Source organism: Chiloscyllium plagiosum, chromosome 12, assembly GCF_004010195.1.
Source record: "Chiloscyllium plagiosum isolate BGI_BamShark_2017 chromosome 12, ASM401019v2, whole genome shotgun sequence".
Classification (NCBI taxonomy): Eukaryota; Metazoa; Chordata; class Chondrichthyes; order Orectolobiformes; family Hemiscylliidae; genus Chiloscyllium; species Chiloscyllium plagiosum.
The window spans coordinates 50,615,163-50,637,451 of NC_057721.1; the positions used below are offsets into that span (position 1 = coordinate 50,615,163).

Genomic DNA, 22,289 nt, shown 5'->3' on the forward strand with positions numbered 1-22,289 from the left:
GGCAGAGTCAGAATCATTGGTGACCTTTAAGCGGCAATTGGATAGGTACATGGATAGGTGCTTAAGCGAGGACAAATGTTCGGCACAACATCGTGGGCCGAAGGGCCTGTTCTGTGCTGTATTGTTCCACGTCTATGGAGGGAGTGCAGTGAAGTTTTACCAGACTGATCCTGGGATGGCAGGACTGACATATGAAGAGGGACTGGATTGATCAGGACTGTTTTCCCTGGAGTTTAGTCCTGTTAGAATTTGAGGGATTTCATTGAAATCCCCCTAGTTTTTCTAGACAGGGTACTATGTAGGGCATTTAGGACTGAGATGAGGGGAAATTTCTTCTGCCACAGAAAGTGGTTGAGGTGAAACCATTTAATGTTTTCAAGAAGAGGTTAGCACAAGTCCTTGGGGCTGAAAGGATCAAAGGAAATGGGGAGATAGATACTGAGATTAGCCATGATCCTATTGAATATCGAGCAGGCTTGAGGGACCAAATGGTCTAACCCTGCTCCAATTTGTGTTTTTGACCTGTCTGCAGCCTTTAACATGTTTGAACATAACATCCTTCTCTGTGATTTGGAGATGCCGGTGTTGGACTGGGGTGTACAAAGTCAAAAATCACACAACACCAGGTTACAGTCCGACAGGTTTATTTGGAAGCACTAGCCTTCGGAGCACTGTTCCTTCATCAGGTGGTGTGGAGTATAAGATCATAAGACACAATGTATAACAAAAGTTTACAGTGTGATGTAACTGAAATTATATATTGAAAAAGACCTAGAATGTTTGTTAAGTCTCTCACCTTTTAGAATGACCATGTTGGTTTCAGTTCTTTCTGGGATTTACATGTGAACTTTCTTAAAGTTACATTCTCAAGTGAACTTTAACAATAGATGCCATGTCGGCCCAGATAATGCATTGAAGGTGTGAGGTGCCCTGTGTGAGACTGTCTGTGCCCCAATGTTCAACTGGTTCTAATCTTAAAAAAAGGATTTACAGAATCTTATATGGATTCATGCAGTTTCTGAGCAAAATAAAATGTAATTCTGTAAGTACAAATTCACCCCACAATCTCGTGTGTGTGTGTGTGTACGTGTACATGTACGCGCACGTTGGATTATAACTTGGTGTTGTGATTTTTAACTTTGTATACCCCAGTACAATACCGGCACGTCCAAATCATTTCTGGGAGAGTCTAACTACATTGACCAGGACATCAGTTTTCACCGTTCTGTTTCGTGCCATTGTCTGCTAGTAGAGAAAAAGCATCAAACTATGGAAGATTTTAAAAATATACAGAAGATGACATAGTCATGTGTTCCTTTTGTTTACCAATATTTCCGAGTGGTTAGCTGTCTCTGGTAAGCTTAGTGGGTGGGTGTCAGTTTCCAGTCATGGAACAGCAATTACAATTGAAAGTGTGAACAATAAACTGCTCTGGTACAGAGTGGGGTATGCTTGTTATAATTAACTTGAGTGTCCTCAGTCAAGCTCTAAATGGGTGACAAAACTGCTGATTTTGTCCTTCTTGGTTTACCTGCTGAATCTTGTGTGATAGTGACTGGACCTGCCGGTGGACATTTTCCTTGTCTCAAGATGTGAGTACCAGAAGCAATGCCCAATCAACCTGGCCATATTTCTTAAGAAGAAGGTGAATGAAACACTCCATATTTTGTATCTGCATCTTTTTTTGAGGTTCTATATGAAAGTGGAAGTGCTTTGCTCTTGCTCAGCCCTGACTTTTCTCAATGCAATAGCACAACAACTGAGCAGTCCCTTTAACCAGCAACTATGAATTTCAGGAGCTGCAGAAAAGTTACGGTGACAAACCGATCCGATGTATTCTTATCAAATAGGGTGGGCTCATGGGCTGAATAGTCTACTTCCAATTAGTATGTTTATACGTTCATCCTGAATCTTACCCTGTTATTTAAAAAAACACAGCTAGCTTACACTGAACATTAAAATTCAGCTTTGAATACTTGGTGATGATTGACACACAATGGAGAGAAATAAACAGTTTCATTGTTTTAGTACTTGCATTGAAAAAGTTCATACTTGTATGACATTTGATTACAAAAAAGTGATTTGCATAATGTTCGACATGAGAGCTCAACCAAGTCCATGTGTATGATTTCAATAAGAACCACTGACTTCAAAGTGTTAACTCTGCTTTCTCTCCAAAGATGCTGCCAAACGTGCTAAGTTTCTCCAGCAAATTCTTTTTTTTTGTTAACTGTGCATAATGTATGGACGAAAATGTAGCAATTAGCGAAACGCAATGCACTGAGTGCGTTAATTCAATCTGTATCTTTATTCTTTTCTAGGAAATGTCTCCTGAGGGCACTGAAGACGAAAAATGCACCTGACTATATCAAACTCGGTCCAATTGATATTCATTGGAGGCTGACAAGTTTTCAATGTAAATCTGTTTATTTTGTGCCTACAGGTGAAAGATTCTGCGCAACTTTTAGCTCTTTTGTTTGCTAGGGTGTGTGCACATTTCTGTAATAGTTCCCCTGCACATTGTTTGCTTCTGCTCATTAAGGGCTGGACTCATTCACAGATCTATCCCAATTTACTCAGGTATCTCCTTCGTGCATCATGATTTTGAAAATTTCTCTTTTGGATAAATACTTAATTCTAGCTGCACATTACAAGGAGTGACTGCAATGAATGTCAATAAATAAAATAGCACAGAAATGCCAAAAAAGAATTGTGTGCTGGACCTTTACAATTCGATATGCATGTGTGGAATAGTGGATGTGAAACTGGCACACAACTGCATAATTTAAAAAACAGAATGAATAATTCCCTGAAACCAAAAATGGCAATCTTAGAATCAGGGGAATCAAATGAGAAGATTCCAAATATACAGTAATTAATGCCAATGATTTATTTAAGTGTAAAAATACCCCAATTAGTCAGGTCCTCCATGCTGCTGCCTTCCAGCTTTATTTCAGAATAAGGTATCTCTAATAAAAAATAATGGAAGGAAAGTTACAGATTTGTATATATTTTGTTGTCCTTCTATTAACACTTCTATTTTGGAGATTGGCCAAACATGGCAACACAATAGCTGATCAGTTGGTTGGTGGGACAGGCAGAGCAGGATTGAAGTAGAGCTCAGTAGTTAGTTTATGGGGTCTCCAACTTAAATTCCAGCAGTTTGATGGAGTGAAGAAACTTGCTAATCCTCTTCTGAAGCTATCTGTCAAATCAGACCAGGGAAGGAATAGATAATTCCCTGTTTCATTTTAACACTCTCTAGCTACACCCCGTGCCTCTCAGGCCTGATTTCAACCAAACCTAAAATCAAGGAGATGATTGACTTAAATTTATGTATTACTTGTCTCAGGTGAATACCTATTCGGTTGTTTGCCTTAAAGATTGAAAACAAAGTTCTTGTATATCAACGATCTCCCTAGCCTTTGATTCAAAACTGTCACCAATATAAGCCACTATATATATTATCATTTACTTAGGAATGTTGGCTTCTGTGAAACTTTAATTCAGTTTATCTGTTTAAGACAAAATTGCTCTGAACTCCTGTTTAAATAGTTTCCTCTGAATTCATTTTCCTCAACATCAGGGATTTTGTTTCCCATCTTGAGAAAGGTGTAGTGAGGTGCACACATTCTGGGTGATGTTAGTCATTGAGTAAAGATCCAACCTCTCCCTTTTCCAGGAACAGTTCACGCTATCTACAAATAGAGAATTGTTTTATATGTGCATCCTTAACCAGGACAGCCCAATAAGATGCTGCAATTACATGGAAACCTTTGGAGTAGGAAACCCACTTGTGCTTGTGATTAAAATGTCCTGATGGAAGATTTAATTCTTTGACTGTTATTAATGCTGGGAAATATTTTAGTCTCTCTGGTAATGGAATGTTGAATTTTGAACCCTCGCAATGAGCAGAGGCTTTCGACACTTTCATATCCACTAATGGCAACACATCTGCAGATGACTGAAATGATGATGTGATCATACTTTAACACTTCATTCAGTTCCATTGCTCATGCACGTTAAACATTCAAAATACATACCAAATTACAAGTCAAGCCCAGAAATGGGAAAATGTTTTTACAAATGTCCTGGTTAAGTATTTTACAAAACAAATATATGTGAAAACACTGCAATGAGTAAAGTGATTTACATCAGTAAGTGTTTCACACAAACCTTTTATATATGTTCATTTTCATGGTATTTACAAAGTTAAAATGTGAAAACCCCAGTGGAATACTTTATAGTGCAGCGTTGCCCTCTGCTTGCCTTTTTCCATAGCAGTTAAAGTGAACTCTGGCAGCAGCCTACAAATTCTGTAGTTCCACATAAGTACTTTATAATCTCACCACACTGTGCTGATGCAGAGTCACTATGCACTTCACACATGGTTGCTTGTTTCTGTTTTTTTATGAATATCTCAATGTTCCATGACTGACTTGGATGAACAATGATCAGGATTATTCTATTCATTAAGAAATTTCATTAAAGGCAATATCTACATGTAATGAACTTGTTAAAATTTCAAATTAACCTGTGCATTGCATTGGCAGCTTTCATTGAGTTCAGTCACTGTGAAATTATTCATTTCTGATTTTCCCCTCCACTGGTCAGAAAACACCAGTCAGTGCAGTCCCATCTTACTGAATTTTTTTTTAATTTGGCAAATAAGATGAGGAAACTGTTGTTCAACAAGATTATATGAACCAGAGAATCCAAACTGAAATTATTGATCTCTGGACAATTGTGCAAGAGCTATTTGTGACTTTATTATGGTTTAAGAGAATAGGAACATGGAATTCTTGTTCCAATAAATCTGATCTGAGAAAATATTTGATTTGAATAATGTAAATTGATATTTTCTGGCTTAATATATATAAAAGATTTAAAATAGAAAGATTTAAAATGTGGTTTCGTTGAAAAAAAGATTGAATTTAAGAGTATTGACTAAAACTTCCAGGTGGAAATATATTTATCAACACATTGCCTCATCAAAAGGTACACATGAAACATGAGAACAAATTGGTTCAGTGGCAGGAAGACATTAATCTCATTTGATACCTACAATGACCTCTTGTTTCATGCAGACATAGAAATATGTATAATAGGAGCACGGTCTTGCTGTAAATAACCTTCCTGTCAAGCTGTACTGCCACCCTTGCTTCAACTAACGATACAATTTTACTTGTCATTGAATAACCTTCTCTCTCAACAGATTTCAAAATGCTGGTTTTAAATTATTCAATCAAATTGTGTTAGTCAAAATTTCTCACGTAGGTACAACTCCAGATCAACTACCTTCAGATACAAAATACTAAGTTAATGAGAAGTGTATATTAAGAAATCAACCAGAAGGAAAGTTTGATCAGAGTAGCCCCAACAGATTTGAGATTTTGGAGGCATTGATAATAGAAGTGTGATAAATCAGTAAGTTACAGAATGATTAGCCATGGGTCAGTATTTGCACTGATTCTAATAAAATCAATATCGTGTATTTGGCAAGAAAACAACTGGAATTGATGACCCTAACTTTTGTCTGAGTGACCTAAATTGTATGCCCTTTTACGATGTTCACAATCTGTCCATGTATTTCTTCGTGATTTCCTGCATATTTTCGAAGTTGAATATTGCGACATAGAGAAAGTAAAGGAACTGTGCACAATTTTTTATTTACAATCACCAAATAAAGCAGGCTTGTTGATTTTATGCCACTTAACTGTAAAGTTGTTAATCAGACAATACTTGGCAAAGGACACTTCCTTCACTACTATTACAATGTTAGTGCAACTCATGTGAGTTGGTCCAATTATTGGAGATGATCTGAACAATGGGACAATGCTATCTCCACCAATGTTTCCTAATTAAAAGGTTTTGCATGTAATTTCTACTAGGGACCTCAAGATAAATCCTTTGATCACACCAAAAAAAGTAGTTGTGTTGAAGTGAAAATGTTTTAAGTGGATGGTGTCTCTGAGCAGGAGCATTTAATTTTGCTACTGCACAAATTATTGCATTACCTTGCAATTAGTATCCTAATGTATACTGCAGTTTCAAGTCCTGAATTTAGAATCTAGATATGTAACACTTCTGAATGACTGTGAATGTAAAATTCTCAATGGAGTGAGGTGTACGCTGGAAGTGTTTGCTTTGTATTCTTGGTAAATATATGTTGCCAAAAATGCTGCTTTTGTAAGCTTTTAAGTGAAAATAAAAATGTACTATGAAAGTAAGACTTCTGATTTCAGCCTTTTTTTTTCAATCAAAGTATTAGAGTCATAGAGATGTACAGCATGGAAACAGATCCTTTGGTCCAACCCGTCCATGCCGATCAGATATCCCAACCCAATGTAGTCTCACCTACCAGCACCTGGCCCATATCCCTCCAAACCCTTCCTATTCATATACCCATCCAAATGCTATTTAAATGCTGCAATTGTACCAGCCTCCACCACTTCCTCTGGCAGCTCATTCCATACCCGTACCACCCTCTGTGTGAAAAAGTTGCCCCTTAGGTCTCTCTTATATCTTTCCCTTCTCACCCTAAACCTATGCCCTCTAGTTATGGACTTCCTGACCCCAGAGAAAATACTTTGCCTATTTACCATATCCATGCCCCTCATAATTTTGTAAACCTCTATAAGGTCATCACTTAGCCTCTAAAGCTCCAGGGAAAACAGCCTCAGCCTGTTCAGCCTCTTCCTATAGCTCAAATCCTCCAACCCTGGCCACATCCTTATCTTCTGGAATCTCTGTACTTTCATGGAAAATATTCATTGAAATCCATAAAGAGTGGGAAAAGGTGTGAATACCATTTGGAATGTCACCCTTCACTTTCAGGAGAAAGTGAGGACTGCAGATGCTCGAGATTAGAGTCGAGAGTGTGGTGCTGGAAAATCACAGCAGGTTAGGCAGCATCGGAGGAGCAGGCGAATCGACGTTTCAGGCATAAGCCCTTTATCAAGGCTTCGTAATCCCTAGTCTTCCAGTCCCAAGTTGTGGGCAGCCTGACACTGAACTTGCATATGCTTTAACTCTCTCTCAGATTGTACGTTTGCAACAGTGACAAAACTCTTTGGTAATAGATACAGGTATTTGGAAATTATTTCATCAGTTTAGCAGTGGTATTTCTTAATTGTTTCTTAAAGAATTGGATCCATTGTAGAATCAGATTTTTGCAATGGCTATGTCTACTTGTCAGCTGTAGACCAAGTTCCAACCAGTTTTGCAGTTTCTATGAAGTTTTAGTCATATAAATCTTAGTATTTTTCTTGCAAAAGGTGTGTTTAGATGGCAAGGCTCCAAGTATAGCAACACTCAGCAAGATGTGCAGAATGAGGTATGTTGCAAAATGAGCAAACATATTAAGCACTTGAGGTGCATCTGATTTGTGCATTGTAATTAGTTTGCTGCTTGCTTAATGGTAATCTGCACTCCGGGTTCTCTAGCGTAGATTTGCCATGTTCTAAAATTTTGCTTTCACCCACCGAATTGGTAAACAGCTGCAGCAGGAAGAATACTTACATTCAGTCGAACTTACCATCTTTTGAATAAGTATCAAGAAACATGAAAATAACCTTGACCAGGAGAGGAAACAATTTACCAAAAACATGTAAATATCACCACACAATGATGAAGTTTTGTTTCAAGTCAATGATGAAGGGGGGACTAACAGGAAGTGAACAAACTACCAAGAACTCTGAACCTTCTCAGTAATGACAGTAACTCCCCTGTCAACGTGATTTCACTTTGTTAGACACACTTTCATTTCTCTAATGTTAGACTAACAGTGTTGAGACTTTCTGTAACCTTGCTGTTAATTCAGTGAATTTTTTTGGTTGGGGCAACTTGACAGAAAATGCAAGAATTGAAATTGACAGATGTGAAGAACGCTGGACGCATTTGTTTATTCAGAGAGTGATTGAAATGGCGGGGGGGGGGGGGTTGTCACAAGTAATTGAGGCAGAGACCACTCGAGGGAAGAATGGATAGATATTTGAAGGAGGATGATACACGATGCTTGGTGTGGGGTGGTGGTGGAGGTGGGGTAGTAGGATTACTCTTCCATACAGATAGCATCAGCAGGATTGACCCACTGGCCATCAGCTGTGCTATAAATCTCTGAGTATAATTGCTGAGATTTGCTAGCTGTGCATCAATTTGAGATTATGCCTTTGTGGAGGGCAAGTTTTCAACCTGTTAGAGTTTGCAGATAAGTGAGTTAGTGTGTCAAATGTATTCAAATTAGTTGACATTTTATACATTTTTGAACTCTTGATCTCTTGCTTCTCTGTTCCTCTCTGCTATTTTCAGGCTTTGGAGCTGCTGTTATCCATCCTTTTGACATTCAGTTGCATCGCCATTGCTGAATCACCCACTATTAACATGCTGGGGATTATCATTGACTAGAAACTGAACCAGTTATATAAATGCTTTGGCTCCAAGAGCAGCTCAGAGGCTAGGAGTTCTGCGGCAAGTAACTCAACTCTGAAATCCATGGCCTAGCTATGACACAAGTCAGGATTGTGATGGAATACTGTCATCTTCCTGGATGACTGCAGCCTCTACAACACTTGTACACTAGCCAGCACAAAGCAGCCTGCTTACTGTGGACCCAATCCATCACCATCATCATGCACTTCCTCTACCCTGATGCAAATACCTACAAGATGCATTGCAGCAACTCTCTGCTTCAAGAGCAGTTTCCACGCTCTCAATGTTTACTGCTGTGAAGGTCAAGAGCAGTAGATGTTTGCAAATACAGCGCCCACAATTCCCCTCCAAGCCATACGCCACCCTGACTTGGAGCTGCATCACTGTTCTTCTACTGTCACTGGGTCAATATCCTGGAACTTCCTTCCTCACAGCACTGGGGATATACCTTCTCCCCCGCCAACCGGGCTGCAGTGTTTTGAGAAGGTGGCTTACCCTCGCCTGCTCAAGGGCAAGAAAGGTGTGGACAATAAAAGTTGGTCCAGCCAGCAACACCCCCTACGTGTGAATTTAAAAAAGGTTACAACCTGATTTGCTGTATCAACACATTTTAACCTTCTGTTCTTAATTGCTTTATGGGCTTTGGCTTCGATCCTGATTTTTCAATCGTAAGCAGCTCTTGAGGTTTAACAGCACAGTGTCACTGTGATATGGGAAACTACAATGACTGAGGATATTTGGTTTGATTTCGACAGCAGCCATTTTGGGCCCATAGAGTTATTGGTTAAACTAGGCCAGGTTCTGGTACTGATGTTATCTGGTAAATTCAAACTGCCACTTGGGCACCAAAAGATCAGTCTTAAGACAGGTTAAAATTTCACTTTATTTCCATAAAATAGATTTCTGCTATTGTGATGATAATTTGATTGTCACTTAGTTACAATCTTAGCACTCCCTCCCTAACAGGCACAGTGAGGCCACCTAGACCAGTTGGGCTGCAGCAGTTCAAGAAGACAGCCCACTATCATTGGGAATTGGCAATAAAAGCTGGCCCAGCCAGTGATGACAACATCCTCGGAATATTTGCATTTTAAATAAAAAACCGAGGCATTCCAGCAGGAAATTATGAAATAGGCAAATGAAATTTAATCTGAATAAGTGTGAAATAAAGTGAAGTGAGACATTAATGGAGGTACGGCTGGTCAGGCAACATCTGAGGAACAGGAGAATCGATGTTTTGGGCATAAGCCCTTATCAGGAGTTGATGACCTGGGGGATGCAGTGCGAGAGGGACTCACTCTTTGTCGAGAGAGGAGGAGAACTTCTTCAAGGTAGACATCCTTGGAAGAAGCTTTGCAGTAGGGTTGAAATCAACTAGGAGAAAGTGAGGACTGCAGATGCTGGAGATCAGAGTCGAGAGTGTGGTGCTGGAAAAGCACAGCAGGTCAGGCAGCATCTGAGAAGCAGGAGAATCAACGTTTCGGGCATAAGCCCCTCATATTTGGGAGGTACAACATGGATAAACATTAAATTCTAAATGGTCCTGTTGTCACGGAATTACAAGAACAGAGAGATTTCTTTGAAAGAGCTTTCCAATCTAATCTCATATTACATCATTTTCCCCAGAGCTCTGAAAATGAGTTCTCTTCAAGACATGTCCAATTGCCTTTGAAAGTCCTTATGAAATCAGATGACATCAATCAGTTCTTCAAAACCAAATGATTGTAGCACAGAACGAGGCCATTTGGCCCACTGTGTCCAAGCCAGCACTCCGATCTGATTTCATTTATTATTGTCACATGTACGGAGATAACAATGGAATGTATTGTGTTGCGTGCTCGCCAAGTAAACCATCCCTTACACAAGTACATCAGGATAATCGAACAGAATGCAGAATATAGAGTTACAGCTACAGCGAAGGCACAGAGAAAGATAAACTCTAATATGAGGCCCACTCAAAGTCTGATAACAGCAGGGAAGAAGCTGCTCTTGAATCTGTTGGTAGATTGTTTCAAACTTTCATATCTTCTGCCCGACAGAAGAGAGTGTAACCAGGGTGAGAGGGGTCCTTGATTATGTTAGCTGCTTTCCTGAGGCAGCAGCAAGTGTAGCTGGAGTCAATGGATGGGAGGCTGGATTACATGGTGGACTGGGCTGTGTTCACAACTCTCTGTAATTTCTTGCAGTCTTGGGCACAGCAGTTGCCATGCCAAGCTGTGATGCATCCAGATGGAATGCTTTCTATGGTGCATCTATAAAAATTGATAAAAGTCATTGTGGACATGCCTTCTGAGGATGTAGAGGAAATGATGTGCTTTCTTGACCATATGTCAACATGGAGAGAGTGGTGCTGGAAAAGCACAACAGGTCAGGCAGCATCTGAGGAGCAGGAGAATAGACAGGAAGGGCTTAGTCGATTCTTCTGCTCCTTGGATGCTGCCTAACCTCCTGTGCTTTTCCAGCACCACACTCTTGACTCTGATCTCCACCATCTGCAGTCCTCACCTTCTCCATAGCATCAATGTGGATGGACCAGGACAAGTCAGAATCATAGAATCCTACAGTGTGGAAGCAGGCCTTTCAACCCATCGAGTTCACACCGACCCTCTGAAGAGCATACCAACCAGACCCTCTCCCCTACTTTATAACCATGGCTATTACACCTAACTTGCACATCTTTGGACTGTGGGTGGAAACCAGAGCACCCAGAGGGAGATTGTGTAAATGCCACACTGTCACCCAAGGCTAGAATTGAACCTGCGGCCCTGGTGCTGTGAGGCAGCAGTGCTAACCACTGAGCCACCTAATCCAAGGGGAAGGCTCTTGCCCGTGATGTTTACATTCTGTGAAATTTGTTGGTGATATTTATTCCTGGGAACTTGAAATTCTTGATTATTTCTCCAACTGCCTGAATTTCCTCAACCTGTTATCATACTGATAAAACTCCTCATAGTTCATTTTTATTCCTTTAATTTTTCTGTAAACATCCATACATAACTTGAGCTTTACCCATTTTGTCTGCCACGACAGATCCAAGTGCCTGGATTTGTTTCCATTTAAGTTCATTTTAACTTCTCTTCTCTATTAGTTCTCTCTGCCTCATGCTGTTATGCCTCATTTTACTTCACTCTCAGGTGCTCAACTCTCCCACTTTACTATCCTAACTCTCCACTGCTCCATGACCTTCCTACTCTCTTACCACCATTCCAGGCTCGACTCCCTCTTTGGAATGGCTGCAGCTTCCCCTTTGCTGCTCTTGACATTCTCTGAAGGGATCAATGAAGCATGAAGGGCAGGTGCATCATAACCTGCAACTCCCAACTGTCCTACCCCACTATCTCATTGGCATTCACATCTGATGCAGCTAGTTTGGAGCTAATCCCCTTCATGTCCAAGTCACCCCTCCCACTGTTGACCCTGCAGACTGTGTCAGAGGATCAGCTTTCACTACCTCTCTATGCAGGTCCATCCAGAATGTCTTTTCACTGGTTAATAAGGCTTTGGCCTTCCATACGTTCATTCCAGAAAACTGCATCAATTGCATGGTGTTAATGGAAGTCTGGCTGAGGGTCAATGATATCTCTGCCCTTCGTGAGGTTTCCTTCCATGCCCAGTTTCATCTTCCACCACTTATCCCATTAAGATTATGGCCTTGGCAGTGGAGTTGATCACCAAATCTTAAGATCTGTCCCCAACAGCTCTTGCAATTTCACATCTTTTGAGCATTTTCCCTTTATCTAGCCCTTCACCTCTCCTTAAAGATCATTGTTCTGCTCTGCCATTCCAACTATCATAAAAATGTTCTCACCAAGTTGTCTTCACAGCTTTCCTCCCTTTGCTTTGGCACCAACTTCTCATCTTCAATGATTTTAACTTTCATCTCAACTCGTCATATTCTCTCTTTTGGGTTCCCAGCTGTCTTACTCTCCCTAAAACTCTGCCTGCAATATTCCAACCAAATTCACCATTTCCTCCGAAACCCTGTCATCTCACATGGTCAAGTGTATCAGTTACAGATAAGGCCATCTGTAATCACTTCCTGGTATCTATCACCACCTACACTACATGCTTTTGTATCTTTCACCCATTCACTTACAACTCCAGTCTTAAAATTGCAACTTCTCATTTATGTCTCTCTCTCCCCCCCCCCCCCCCCCCCCCCCCCCCACCTCCCCACCTCACCACCCACCATTTCTCTCGCTCTCTCTCTCTCTCTTTGATCATTCTTCCTGGTCAGGCTCTCGTCTCGAGTCTTACAATTACACCAGACATGAACTTAGCCCCATCTGGTCAGTGATGTGATAACCATTCACCACCGGATTAATCTGGCCCACAGAAAGCATTACCTGCTCCTGTGCCTGGCTGCTTAAACTGTTTGAAGATCATCCTGGATTGCAAGGATAGCCCATACCTTCTTCAGTGCAAAATGGTCACCTTTAGTCCCTCTCTCCTGTCCCTTCATTCTCACTTCCAACAACACCGCGGGGAGCTCCAGGACTTATTCTCATTAGGATTGCGACAATCCAATCAGTTCCCTCTGCTGTGTGAACCTTGCCTTTAAGGGATTCCACCTTGAAGGACTCCACATAGAGTGTCAATATGACATTGCAGCTCTGTCTGCAAGTTGATTGCACTCACAGGAAACAGTTTGTTACTGTCCTGTCAGCTTCATAACCTGTCTGCTTCATACCATTTTAAAATGGTTAAAACCCATGGAGTTCATTAACCTCTGACTAGCAATCGATCATTGGCGTATTACCATTAACATGAAATGGTGAACAGCAGCGGAAAGCACTGCGCTGATGTGGTTTATCGTGTTTGAGTAATCAGCAAGCAACTTAATCTCCATGTGAAATTCACGGTTGACAGTCAGTGCATGAGACAATGTGCATGAGATAACACACACTCTTGGAGACTGCTGATAATCCAGTAATGCCCGCTTGCTATATCGAGAGGCCAGTTTTACTCATTTGAGAAAGGTAAGTGATCAGGGTGTATGGATTGATCACAAGCAAGAGGAGGTAATACGCATGTTGTCACAATGTCCCTAATGTTCTCTACTTTAAAGTAGGACACAGGCCTCCTAATAACATTTTAAATATTGAAATAGTTTCGAGACTGGAGTGTGTCTTACGCAGGAAAGCAAGCCTTTAAACGCAGCTTTTCAGTTGAGTATTGAAAGTCTACACAGACTTAACACATCAATTTGGAGGAGCCGGTGTTGGACTGGGGTGAACAAAGTTAAAAATCACACAACACCTGGTTATAGTCCAACCGGTTTAATTGGGAGCACACTAGCCTTTGGAGCGACGCTCCTTCATCAGGTGGTTGATGATGAAGGTGATGAAGGAGCAGCGCTCTGAAAGCTAGTGCTTCCAAATAAACCGGTTGGACCATAACCTGGTGTTATGTGATTTTTAACTTTAATATATCGAGGTTAACAGCCAAAGAGCTAAAAGATCCTCAAAAGATATGTGCCCCATTTTGATGACTAAGTCAGATGAAATTTCTGCATTCATTGACTGGAATTCATGTGATTTAGACAGAAGCCTGCACAACCCATTGACCATTTCATATGTAGAGTTGAAACTTTATTGCTGGAACAGCACAGCAGGTCAGGCAGCATCCAGAGATTCGACGTTTCGGGCACAGGCCCTTCTTCAGGAATGAGCAGAGAGTTTCAGCAGGAGAAGATAAAAGGTAGGGAGGAGGGTCTTGGAGGAGGGGCGTTGGAAATGTGATAGGTTGAAAGAGGTCAAGGTGAGGGTGATAGGTCGGAGTAGGATGGAGGCGGAGAGGTCAAGAAGAAGACTGCAGGTCAGGAAGGCGGTGCCGGGCTGGAGGGATTCGGCTGAGACAAGGTGGGGGGAGGGGGGATGAAGAAACTGGTGAAGTCCAAGTTCATCCCCTGTGGTTGGAGTGTTCCCAGTCGGAAGATAAGACGCTCCTCCTCCGACTGTCGCGTTGTTGTGGTTTGGCGGTGGGTGAGTCCAATGACCTGCATATCCTCGGTGGAGTGGGAGGGGGAGTTGAAATGGTGTGCTACAGGTTGGTTGGGTTGGTTCGTCCGGGTGGCCCAGGGGTGCTCTCTGAATCGCTCCGCAAGTAGGCGGCCTGTCTCCCCAATATAGAGGAGGCCACACCGGCTGCAGCGGATGCAGTAGATGATGTGAGTGGAGGTGCAGGTGAATCTGTGGCGGATATGGAAGAGGGCAAATGGTAAAGAAGTGATTTTTAAAAATGTATTGTGAGCAAATAGATTTGTAGAATTGGCAATCATCTCTCCTCCCATGGAACCTTACCAGAAAGATTCATGGGAGAAACCAGGGATTATTGTATCAAAGAGCTAATGAAGGAAGGAGGTAAGTATAAAGTGATCTGCACAGGCTGACAGTGTTTAAAGGTCTAAGTATAAACATATGTAATCACTGGAGCACCCAAACATGGCAAGAGATGGGGAAGGTGTGGCTTCTGCAGTCATCAAGGAAATGCACAGTTTTGAAATCCTTCTGGCAGAAAGTGCCAGCAGTAGAGGCACTAAACTAGAGCAGCCATAAACAGTCGTGTGTCGAGAGTGTGGTGCTGGAAAACACAGCAGGTCAGGCAGCATCCGAGGAGCAGGATAATGGACGTTTTGGGCAAAAGCCCTTCATCAGGAATGAGGCTTGTGAGCTGAGGGAGTAGAGAGATAAATGAGAGGGGGTTGGGGGGGTAAGGGAGTGGGGGGCTGGGGGTAAGATAGCTGAGAGTCTGATAGGTAGATGGAAGTGGGAGCTGATGGTGAAAGGTCGGAGAGGAGGGTGGAGCAAATAGGCAGGAAGAAATTTCCCTCCCCTCCCCTATCCGCTTTCCTTAAAGACCATTCCCTCCGTGACTCCCTTGTCAGGTCCACAACCCCCACCAACCCACTCACCCCTCCCGGCACCTTCCCCAGCCACCACAGGAAATGCAAAACTTGCACTCACATCTCCCCCCTCACCTCTGTCCAAGGCCCCATAGGAGCCTTCCACATACATCAGAGATTTACCTGCCCTTCCACACATATCATTTACTGTATGCATTGCTCCCGATGTGATCTCCTCTACATTGGGGAGGCAGGACATCTACTTGCAGATTGTTTCAGAGAACACCTCCGTGATACGTGCACCAATTACCCCCACCACCCCGTGGCTGAACACTTCAACTCCCCCTCCCACTCTGTCAAGGATCTGGGCCTCCTCCATCCCCACACCCTGACCACCTTGAGAAAGAATACCTCATCTTCCAGGACCCTCCAACCACATGACATCAATGTGGATTTCACCAGTTTCCTCATTTCTCCTCCCCCCACCTTATCCCTTCCAACTTGGCACCGCCTTCATAACCTGTCCTACCTGTCCATCTTCTTTCCATCCTATCTGCTCCAACCTCCTCTCCAACCTATCACCATTACCCCCACTTCTGTCTACCTATCACACTCTCAGCTACTTTCCCCACAGCCCCACCCCTCTCCCATTTATCTCTCCATCCCCTCGGGTTACAAGCCTTATTTCTGAGGAAGGGCTCTTGCCCAAAACATCGATTCTCCAGCTCCTCGGATGCTCCCTGAACTGTTGCACTTTTCAGGCACCCCACTCTCAACTCTGATCAATCCAGCATCTGCCGTCCTCACTTTCTCCTAGTTGATAAAGTCGTGTACCAAACCAACAAACCCCACTCAAGGAGTCATGTTGTGACTGGTGGACATCATCAGAACAGAGACGGCAGAGATGTAAGTTTGCTCACTGAGCTGGAAGGTTCGTTTTCAGACGTTTCATCATTATTAAGCCTCCAGTGAAGCACTGGTGTTAGTGATCTGCTTTCTATTTATGTGAATAGAAATAGAAAGCGGGTCACTAACACCAGTGCTTCACTGGAGGCTCACTGATGATGTTATCTCGTATGGTGATGAAACCTCTGAAAACAAACCTTGCAGCTCAGTGAACAAACCTACATCCAGAACTTAGAGAACTATTTGTTCCTGCTTCTGTCTTGTTACCTCTGGTGTCAGCAAGGATCTACCCTTGGCTCCCTCTTATTTAATATTTTCATTCTGCTTCTTGATATCCATAAACACAGCAGAGGGTGTCACGTGTGTACTGACAATACCCAGCTCTACCTCACAACTATCTACTTCAATGCCCCCACTCTTGTTAAATGATCAGACTACTTAACCAACATCCGATACTGGGTAAGTAGAAATTCCCTCCAGTTAAATATGGGAAGGACTGAAGACTTTCTTTTTGGTCACAGCTCCAAGTTCTATTCTTACCCCACCATCTTCAATCCATCTCATCCTTGTTTTCAATTCCCTCCATGCCTCACCCCCCACCCTATCTCTGTAAACTCCTCCAGCCCGAAGGTATCTGCACTCCTGTAACTCTGACCTCTTGAACGCCCCTAATTTTAATTGCTGCACCATGGGAGGCCATGCCTTCAGTTACTTAAGCCTTAAGCTCTGGAAAACCCTCCCTTCACCTCTCTGCTTCTCAATTTCACTTTCCTCTTTAAGATTCTCTTTAAAATCACTGCCTTTGACCAAACTTTTGGTCATTTGTGGCTCAATGTCATATTTTATTTCATAATACTCTTGTGACCTGCCTTTGGATGTTTCATTAAATTCAAAGAGCAGTAAATTATTTCTTATTAGTGTCTTATTAGTGTCTGCAACTTATTAGTGTCTTTTGTTATTTTTCCATTTCAAATGTACTTGGATATTTCATATTTCTATTTTTCAGAATGTCACGCTATTTTGCTATTCTCTGCTGTTATTTGCCATTTAAATGGAGTTCAGTGCCGTCAAATAACTAAGACTTTAGCTACTCACCATCTGCAGAATTCAGATATAATACCACATTGCTACATCGTGGCAAGTACAGGAATTACGGCAGTAGCACTGAAATGACATTGCTCACAATCTACAAAAGATGGTCGGAGGTTCAATACTCGGCATTGCCACAGGGTGGGGCTAGAGTGCGAGACAGCGGTAGTTCCCCGCGCCGCCGCTTAGTGGCGGTACAGTCACATGGAGGCATCGCCTTGTCGGACCACTGGATGGCGCTGCGGCGGAACGGCCCCGCTTTCTCCTGCGGGTCGTGCTTAGCCCCTGGCGCCGGGGGAGATGGGGGCGGCAGGGGTCTCCTGTCGGCGGCTTTCGGCGCCGGGGTGAGGGTGTCGGGCTCGAGGTGGGCGGAGAAGTCGGTTATTCTCATTCGGAGCTCGGTGCAGGAGCTGGAGGAGAAAGCGGAGGTGAAGTCGGAGCGGCGGAGATGGAGAAAGCGGCTGCCAGGGAGTAAGATGGCAGCTGGCTCGTTGGTCTAGGGGTATGATTCTCGCTTCGGGTGCGAGAGGTCCCGGGTTCAAATCCCGGACGAGCCCTGTTTTTATTTAAACGTTGTTTTTTTCCGCCCCCAAATTATTTATTTCTATTCATGACGTGCTCACCTCGGATTTTTATTTTCAAACATTCGTCAGAAAACCGCCAGGGAGAGTAAAAATGTGGCCGGGGCTTGAATTTAGTTTAAAAAGTTGGGCTCGTCCGGGATTTGAACCCGGGACCTCTCGCACCCTAAGCGAGAATCATACCCCTAGACCAACGAGCCAGACATAGAGAGCAGCTCCAGGCTACCCTGTCTGCAGCAAACACACTGCAACAATGTACTTCTTTCTCATTTCCTTTTGTTTAAACTATCATTGCACTGTTCAGTCTTTTTTCCAGTCTCAACACGCAATCATTTTTATTAATCCATTCGATGGCAGATTACTTCACTCTGTTGTGGCAAATAATAACTTTCACATTCTGCACTCAGGCAATATACAAGAAATATTTTCTTGTTGGCCAGCTGGCTGCTTATCTGAAAAGTGTGGAAACCCATCTCGAGGTTTAAAAAGTCTCCATGCCACTGAGAAATCTCCAATCTGGCGCAGTTTTTGTTTATTTATTAGGGTGTGCACTCATCTGCTCCCATACCCACCCCATGCATCTAGTTTAGGGTTTAGCTGCAAGTTGGCAGAACAAAATTATACTTAGCCCCAAATAAGTGTATTACTAGAATTTTACTGACTAAACTATGATACTTACAACAGAGTAAGTTGTTATGACAATCCCTCTGTTCATTAGGGATTGGTCTAATCTGCTTCTTAGTGTCAGGTCTCGTCCTCCAGGGTCCATTAATTAAACATTAACAGGTCTCTTTCTTTCCAGGAATGGACGATGAGCCGAGGAGGCATGGGGTTCATGGCACAGGATTCATTTAATTAGTTAAGTTGTGTTGAAGTCTGGTAAGTTGGCCTTCACAGTGAAACGATTCAAGTACAGGAACGGGGATGTATTGCTACAATTGTATACAGGGCCTTGGTGAGACCACACCTGGGATATTGTGTGCAGTTTTGGTCTCCTTATCTGAGGATGGATGTTCTGGCAATGAAAGGAGTGCAATACAAGTTTACCAGACTGATTCCTGGGATGGCAGGACTGATCTATGAAGTGAGACTGGATCGGTTAGGACTATATTCACTGGAGTTTGGAAGAATGAGGGTGGATCTCATGGGAACCTGTAAAACTGTTGCAGGACAAGACAACTGCAGAAAGGATGTTCTTGATGATTGGGGAGGCCAGAATCAAGGGGGCTGCAGTCTAAGTATATGGAGTAGGCTATTTAGAACTGTGATGAGGTGAAATTCATCAGCCAGAGAGTAGTGAACTTGTTAAATTGATGCCACAGAAAGTGGTTGAGGGCAAGACATCAAATTATTTCCAGAAGGAATTAGATATACTTATTAGATCTGAAGGGATCAAAGGGTATGGGCAGAAAGCCAGAACAGGGTACAGAATTGGATGATGAGCCATGATCATATTTAATGGCAGAGCAGACTTGAAGGGTTGAATAGCCTGGCACAAGAACAAGCTCAGCAGGTCAAGCAGCATCCGAGGAGCAGGAGAATGATGAAGGATCCTGCCCAAAGCATCGACGCTCCTGCTCCTTGGATGCTGCTTGACCTGCTGAGCTTTTTCCAGTGCCACACTTTATCGACTCTGCCTCTCCAGCATCTACAGTCCTCACTATCTCCTTGAAGCTGCTATTTTCTGTTGTCTTAGATTTCCAAGTCTCTGCTGGTTATTTTTACCCAAACTTCCCACGTTATGGATACTACAGTATTTGCTGCATGTTGCCAAAGTACCTGTTTTCTCACTGTACTTGATTGGAGAGAACATCTGTCAGGGTTATAGGAGATTTCAAGAGGTAACAGATGGGGCCGTAACAAGTGAATATATGAGCACAATTCTTCTAGATGGTAGAGGCTTTAGAGAAAGCACAATAGAGGAATGGTAGGATCATGTTATATTTTCCTACTTTCAATAAATACTCTACTATTGCTTGAGAATAAACCTATTTTTATTGGTTAATGCAGTGTAAAGGTGCTCAACACCAAGATACCCAAGTAAATGGAGTAAAATTTGCAAACTGCAGGCAAGTGCCTCATTTTTGAACTTCCAAGAATAATTCCCATCAGAATAGGCAACCCTAGTTCTAAATATTCTTTTTAAATAAAAATGGGATGGTTTACATATTCACTGGCTGGTTAATGTATTTAAAAAAAGGTCTTACATAACTTCCAAGATTTTACACTTAATAGCAACAACCTGAGTGGAGGGTATGTGCCTTTTCTGAGAAGCAATGCAGAAGTTAGATGCACTATTTTCTACAGGCGGAAACGGCTCAGTGATTTTGGATCTACTGGCTGCTATTTTTGGAGAGTAGCCAACAAGCTTAGCAGCCTGTTGTCTTTAACACACTAATGACTGAATTTCTTACCCACCTCCAGGCAGTGGTGGGGATGGGGTATCTTTGTTAGGGAATTAGCACCCACTTTATAAAAATGTATTTGAAACTGGAAACACTAGTGAATTCTGAGTTACCTCAGCTGGAACACACTTTAGAAATGCTCCTCTTAACAGGTATCCAGGCAAGAGGGAGAGGAGCAAGATCAGATGGATCAGTTTTTACTTTAAAGGCTAGAATGAAATCTACCTAGAATTCATCATCTTGTTTGTATTCTACACTACGGAGTCCAAAGGACACAGACTCAATGATTATAGCACATAACTGATTAGCTATTTATGAAGTCTGGCTGGATCACATGAAAGCACTAACTGGCCCTTCGGTACTCTGCCAAAACAAAGTTAAAAATCACACAACACCAGGTTATAGTCCTACAGGTTAAATTGGAAGCACACTAGCTTTTCCTGTTCCCTGGATGCTGCCTGACCTGCTGTGCTGTTCCAGCAATAAAGTTTCAACTAGCTATTTATGAAGTCTGGCTGGATCACATGAAAGCACTAACTGGCCCTTCGGTACTCTGCCAAAACAAAGTTAAAAATCACACAAGACCAGGTTATAGTCCTACAGGTTACATTGGAAGCACACTAGCTTTCGGAGCGCCGGTCCTTCATCAGGTGGTTGTGGAATAGTACATGAATTCATGTAAACCTCTGTTATCTCACTTTTTAGATTAGAATCAATCTAAACATCATGGCACAGACAGAGAACACAGGGGGCTAACACGTTCAACATATTGTCTCGCTAACACCAATTGTTACAGTTAACTCAGAATGCAACTTTTTAAAAAATGTTTTGTGATTTACACATGAAAGAAGTGAAACTATCACTGTATTCTAACAGATGAAAGACTCAACAGACAATCAAGATATTTTTCAATGTATAATTTCAGATACATCACACTGTAAACGTTTGTTATAAATTCTGTGCCTTAGATTTGTGCCCTCTACATAATTGACTATACTCAATTATGGAAAAGGCTGAATGGATAGTCCCCAGTTACCTGGATGAGTGCAGCCCCAACAACACTCGAGAAGCTTGATGCCATCCAGAACAAGCGGCCCACTTCATTGATGCTGCATCTATAAGGAAACACTCGCTCCACCACCACCACTCTAGAGCAGGAGTGTGTACTGCCCATAAGATGCACTGCAGGAATTCACCAAAGATCTTCAAACAGTACCTTCCAAACCCATGACTACTTCCATCTAGAAGAACAAGGGTAGTAGATACATGGGAATACCACCACCTTCAAGTTCCCCTCCAAGCCACTCACCATCCTGACTTGGAAATATATCACCGTTCCTTCACTGTGGCTGGGTGTAAATCCTGGAGTATCACCTACAGCACAGGAACTGCAGCAGTTCAAGAAGGCAGCTCACCATCACCTTCTCAAGGGCAACTAAAGATGGGCGATAAACGCTGGCCAGCCAGCCATGCCCACATCCCACAAAATGTATAAATAAAAAAAACAATAAACCATGCCTACTTTTTGTTTCATATTCATTCATGGGATGTGGGTGACACTGACTAGGCTACTATTTATTGTCCATTCTTGGTTGCCTTTGAGAAGGAGGTGGTGAGTAGCTTTCTTGAATAGCGACAGTCCATTGGTAAAGGTACACCCTCAATGAGATTAAGGTTGGTGTTCCAGGATTTTGACCCAGTGACACAGAAGGAACGGTGATATGTTCCCAAATTAGGATGGTGATTGGTTGGGAGGGAAACTTGCAGATTGTGGTGCTCTCATGTATCTGTTGCCTTTGTCCTTCTGGACGATAGTGGTCTTGGGTTTTGAAGATGCTGTCTAAGGAGTATTGGTGAATTTCTGCTCTACGTCTTGTAGATGGCATACAGTGCTGCTACTGAGGGTTGGTTGCAGAGGTTGTGTTGAGAGCATGTTGAGAGGGAGGGGCAGAGGGTTAGCGACAGAGGGGGAAGGGGGTCAGACAGGAATGGCAGAGAGGGAGGGAGGAGCAGAGATGGGGCAGGGGCAGAGTG

The 22,289-nt window shown here is 42.6% G+C and overlaps 2 protein-coding genes and 2 non-coding genes across 7 annotated transcripts in view; 3 read left to right on the forward strand and 1 right to left on the reverse strand.

The window, feature by feature from the left end:
• zgc:153184 (uncharacterized protein LOC751652 homolog) overlaps positions 1–6,230 on the forward strand; it is a 65,267-nt gene extending 59,037 nt beyond the window's left edge. For all 4 annotated transcript variants that reach the window (XM_043701033.1, XM_043701031.1, XM_043701034.1 and 1 more), the window contains exon 7: positions 2,322–6,230. In XM_043701033.1, the coding sequence (XP_043556968.1) occupies positions 2,322–2,363 (42 nt within the window). In that variant the 3' untranslated portion in view covers positions 2,364–6,230. The remainder of the gene's footprint in view (positions 1–2,321) is intronic.
• Positions 6,231–17,754: 11,524 nt separating this feature from the next.
• On the forward strand, positions 17,755–17,826 carry trnap-cgg. The gene has a single exon. It is a non-coding gene; the product is annotated as a tRNA-Pro (tRNA).
• Positions 17,827–17,978: 152 nt separating this feature from the next.
• trnap-agg lies at positions 17,979–18,050 on the reverse strand. The gene has a single exon. It is a non-coding gene; the product is annotated as a tRNA-Pro (tRNA).
• A 554-nt stretch (positions 18,051–18,604) lies between these two features.
• The window catches only part of mpzl1l (myelin protein zero-like 1 like), a 50,382-nt gene continuing 46,697 nt past the window's right edge, over positions 18,605–22,289 (forward strand). Inside the window, exon 1 of the mRNA XM_043701038.1 lies at positions 18,605–18,729. The gene's annotated coding sequence lies outside the window, so the exon portion shown is untranslated. The remainder of the gene's footprint in view (positions 18,730–22,289) is intronic.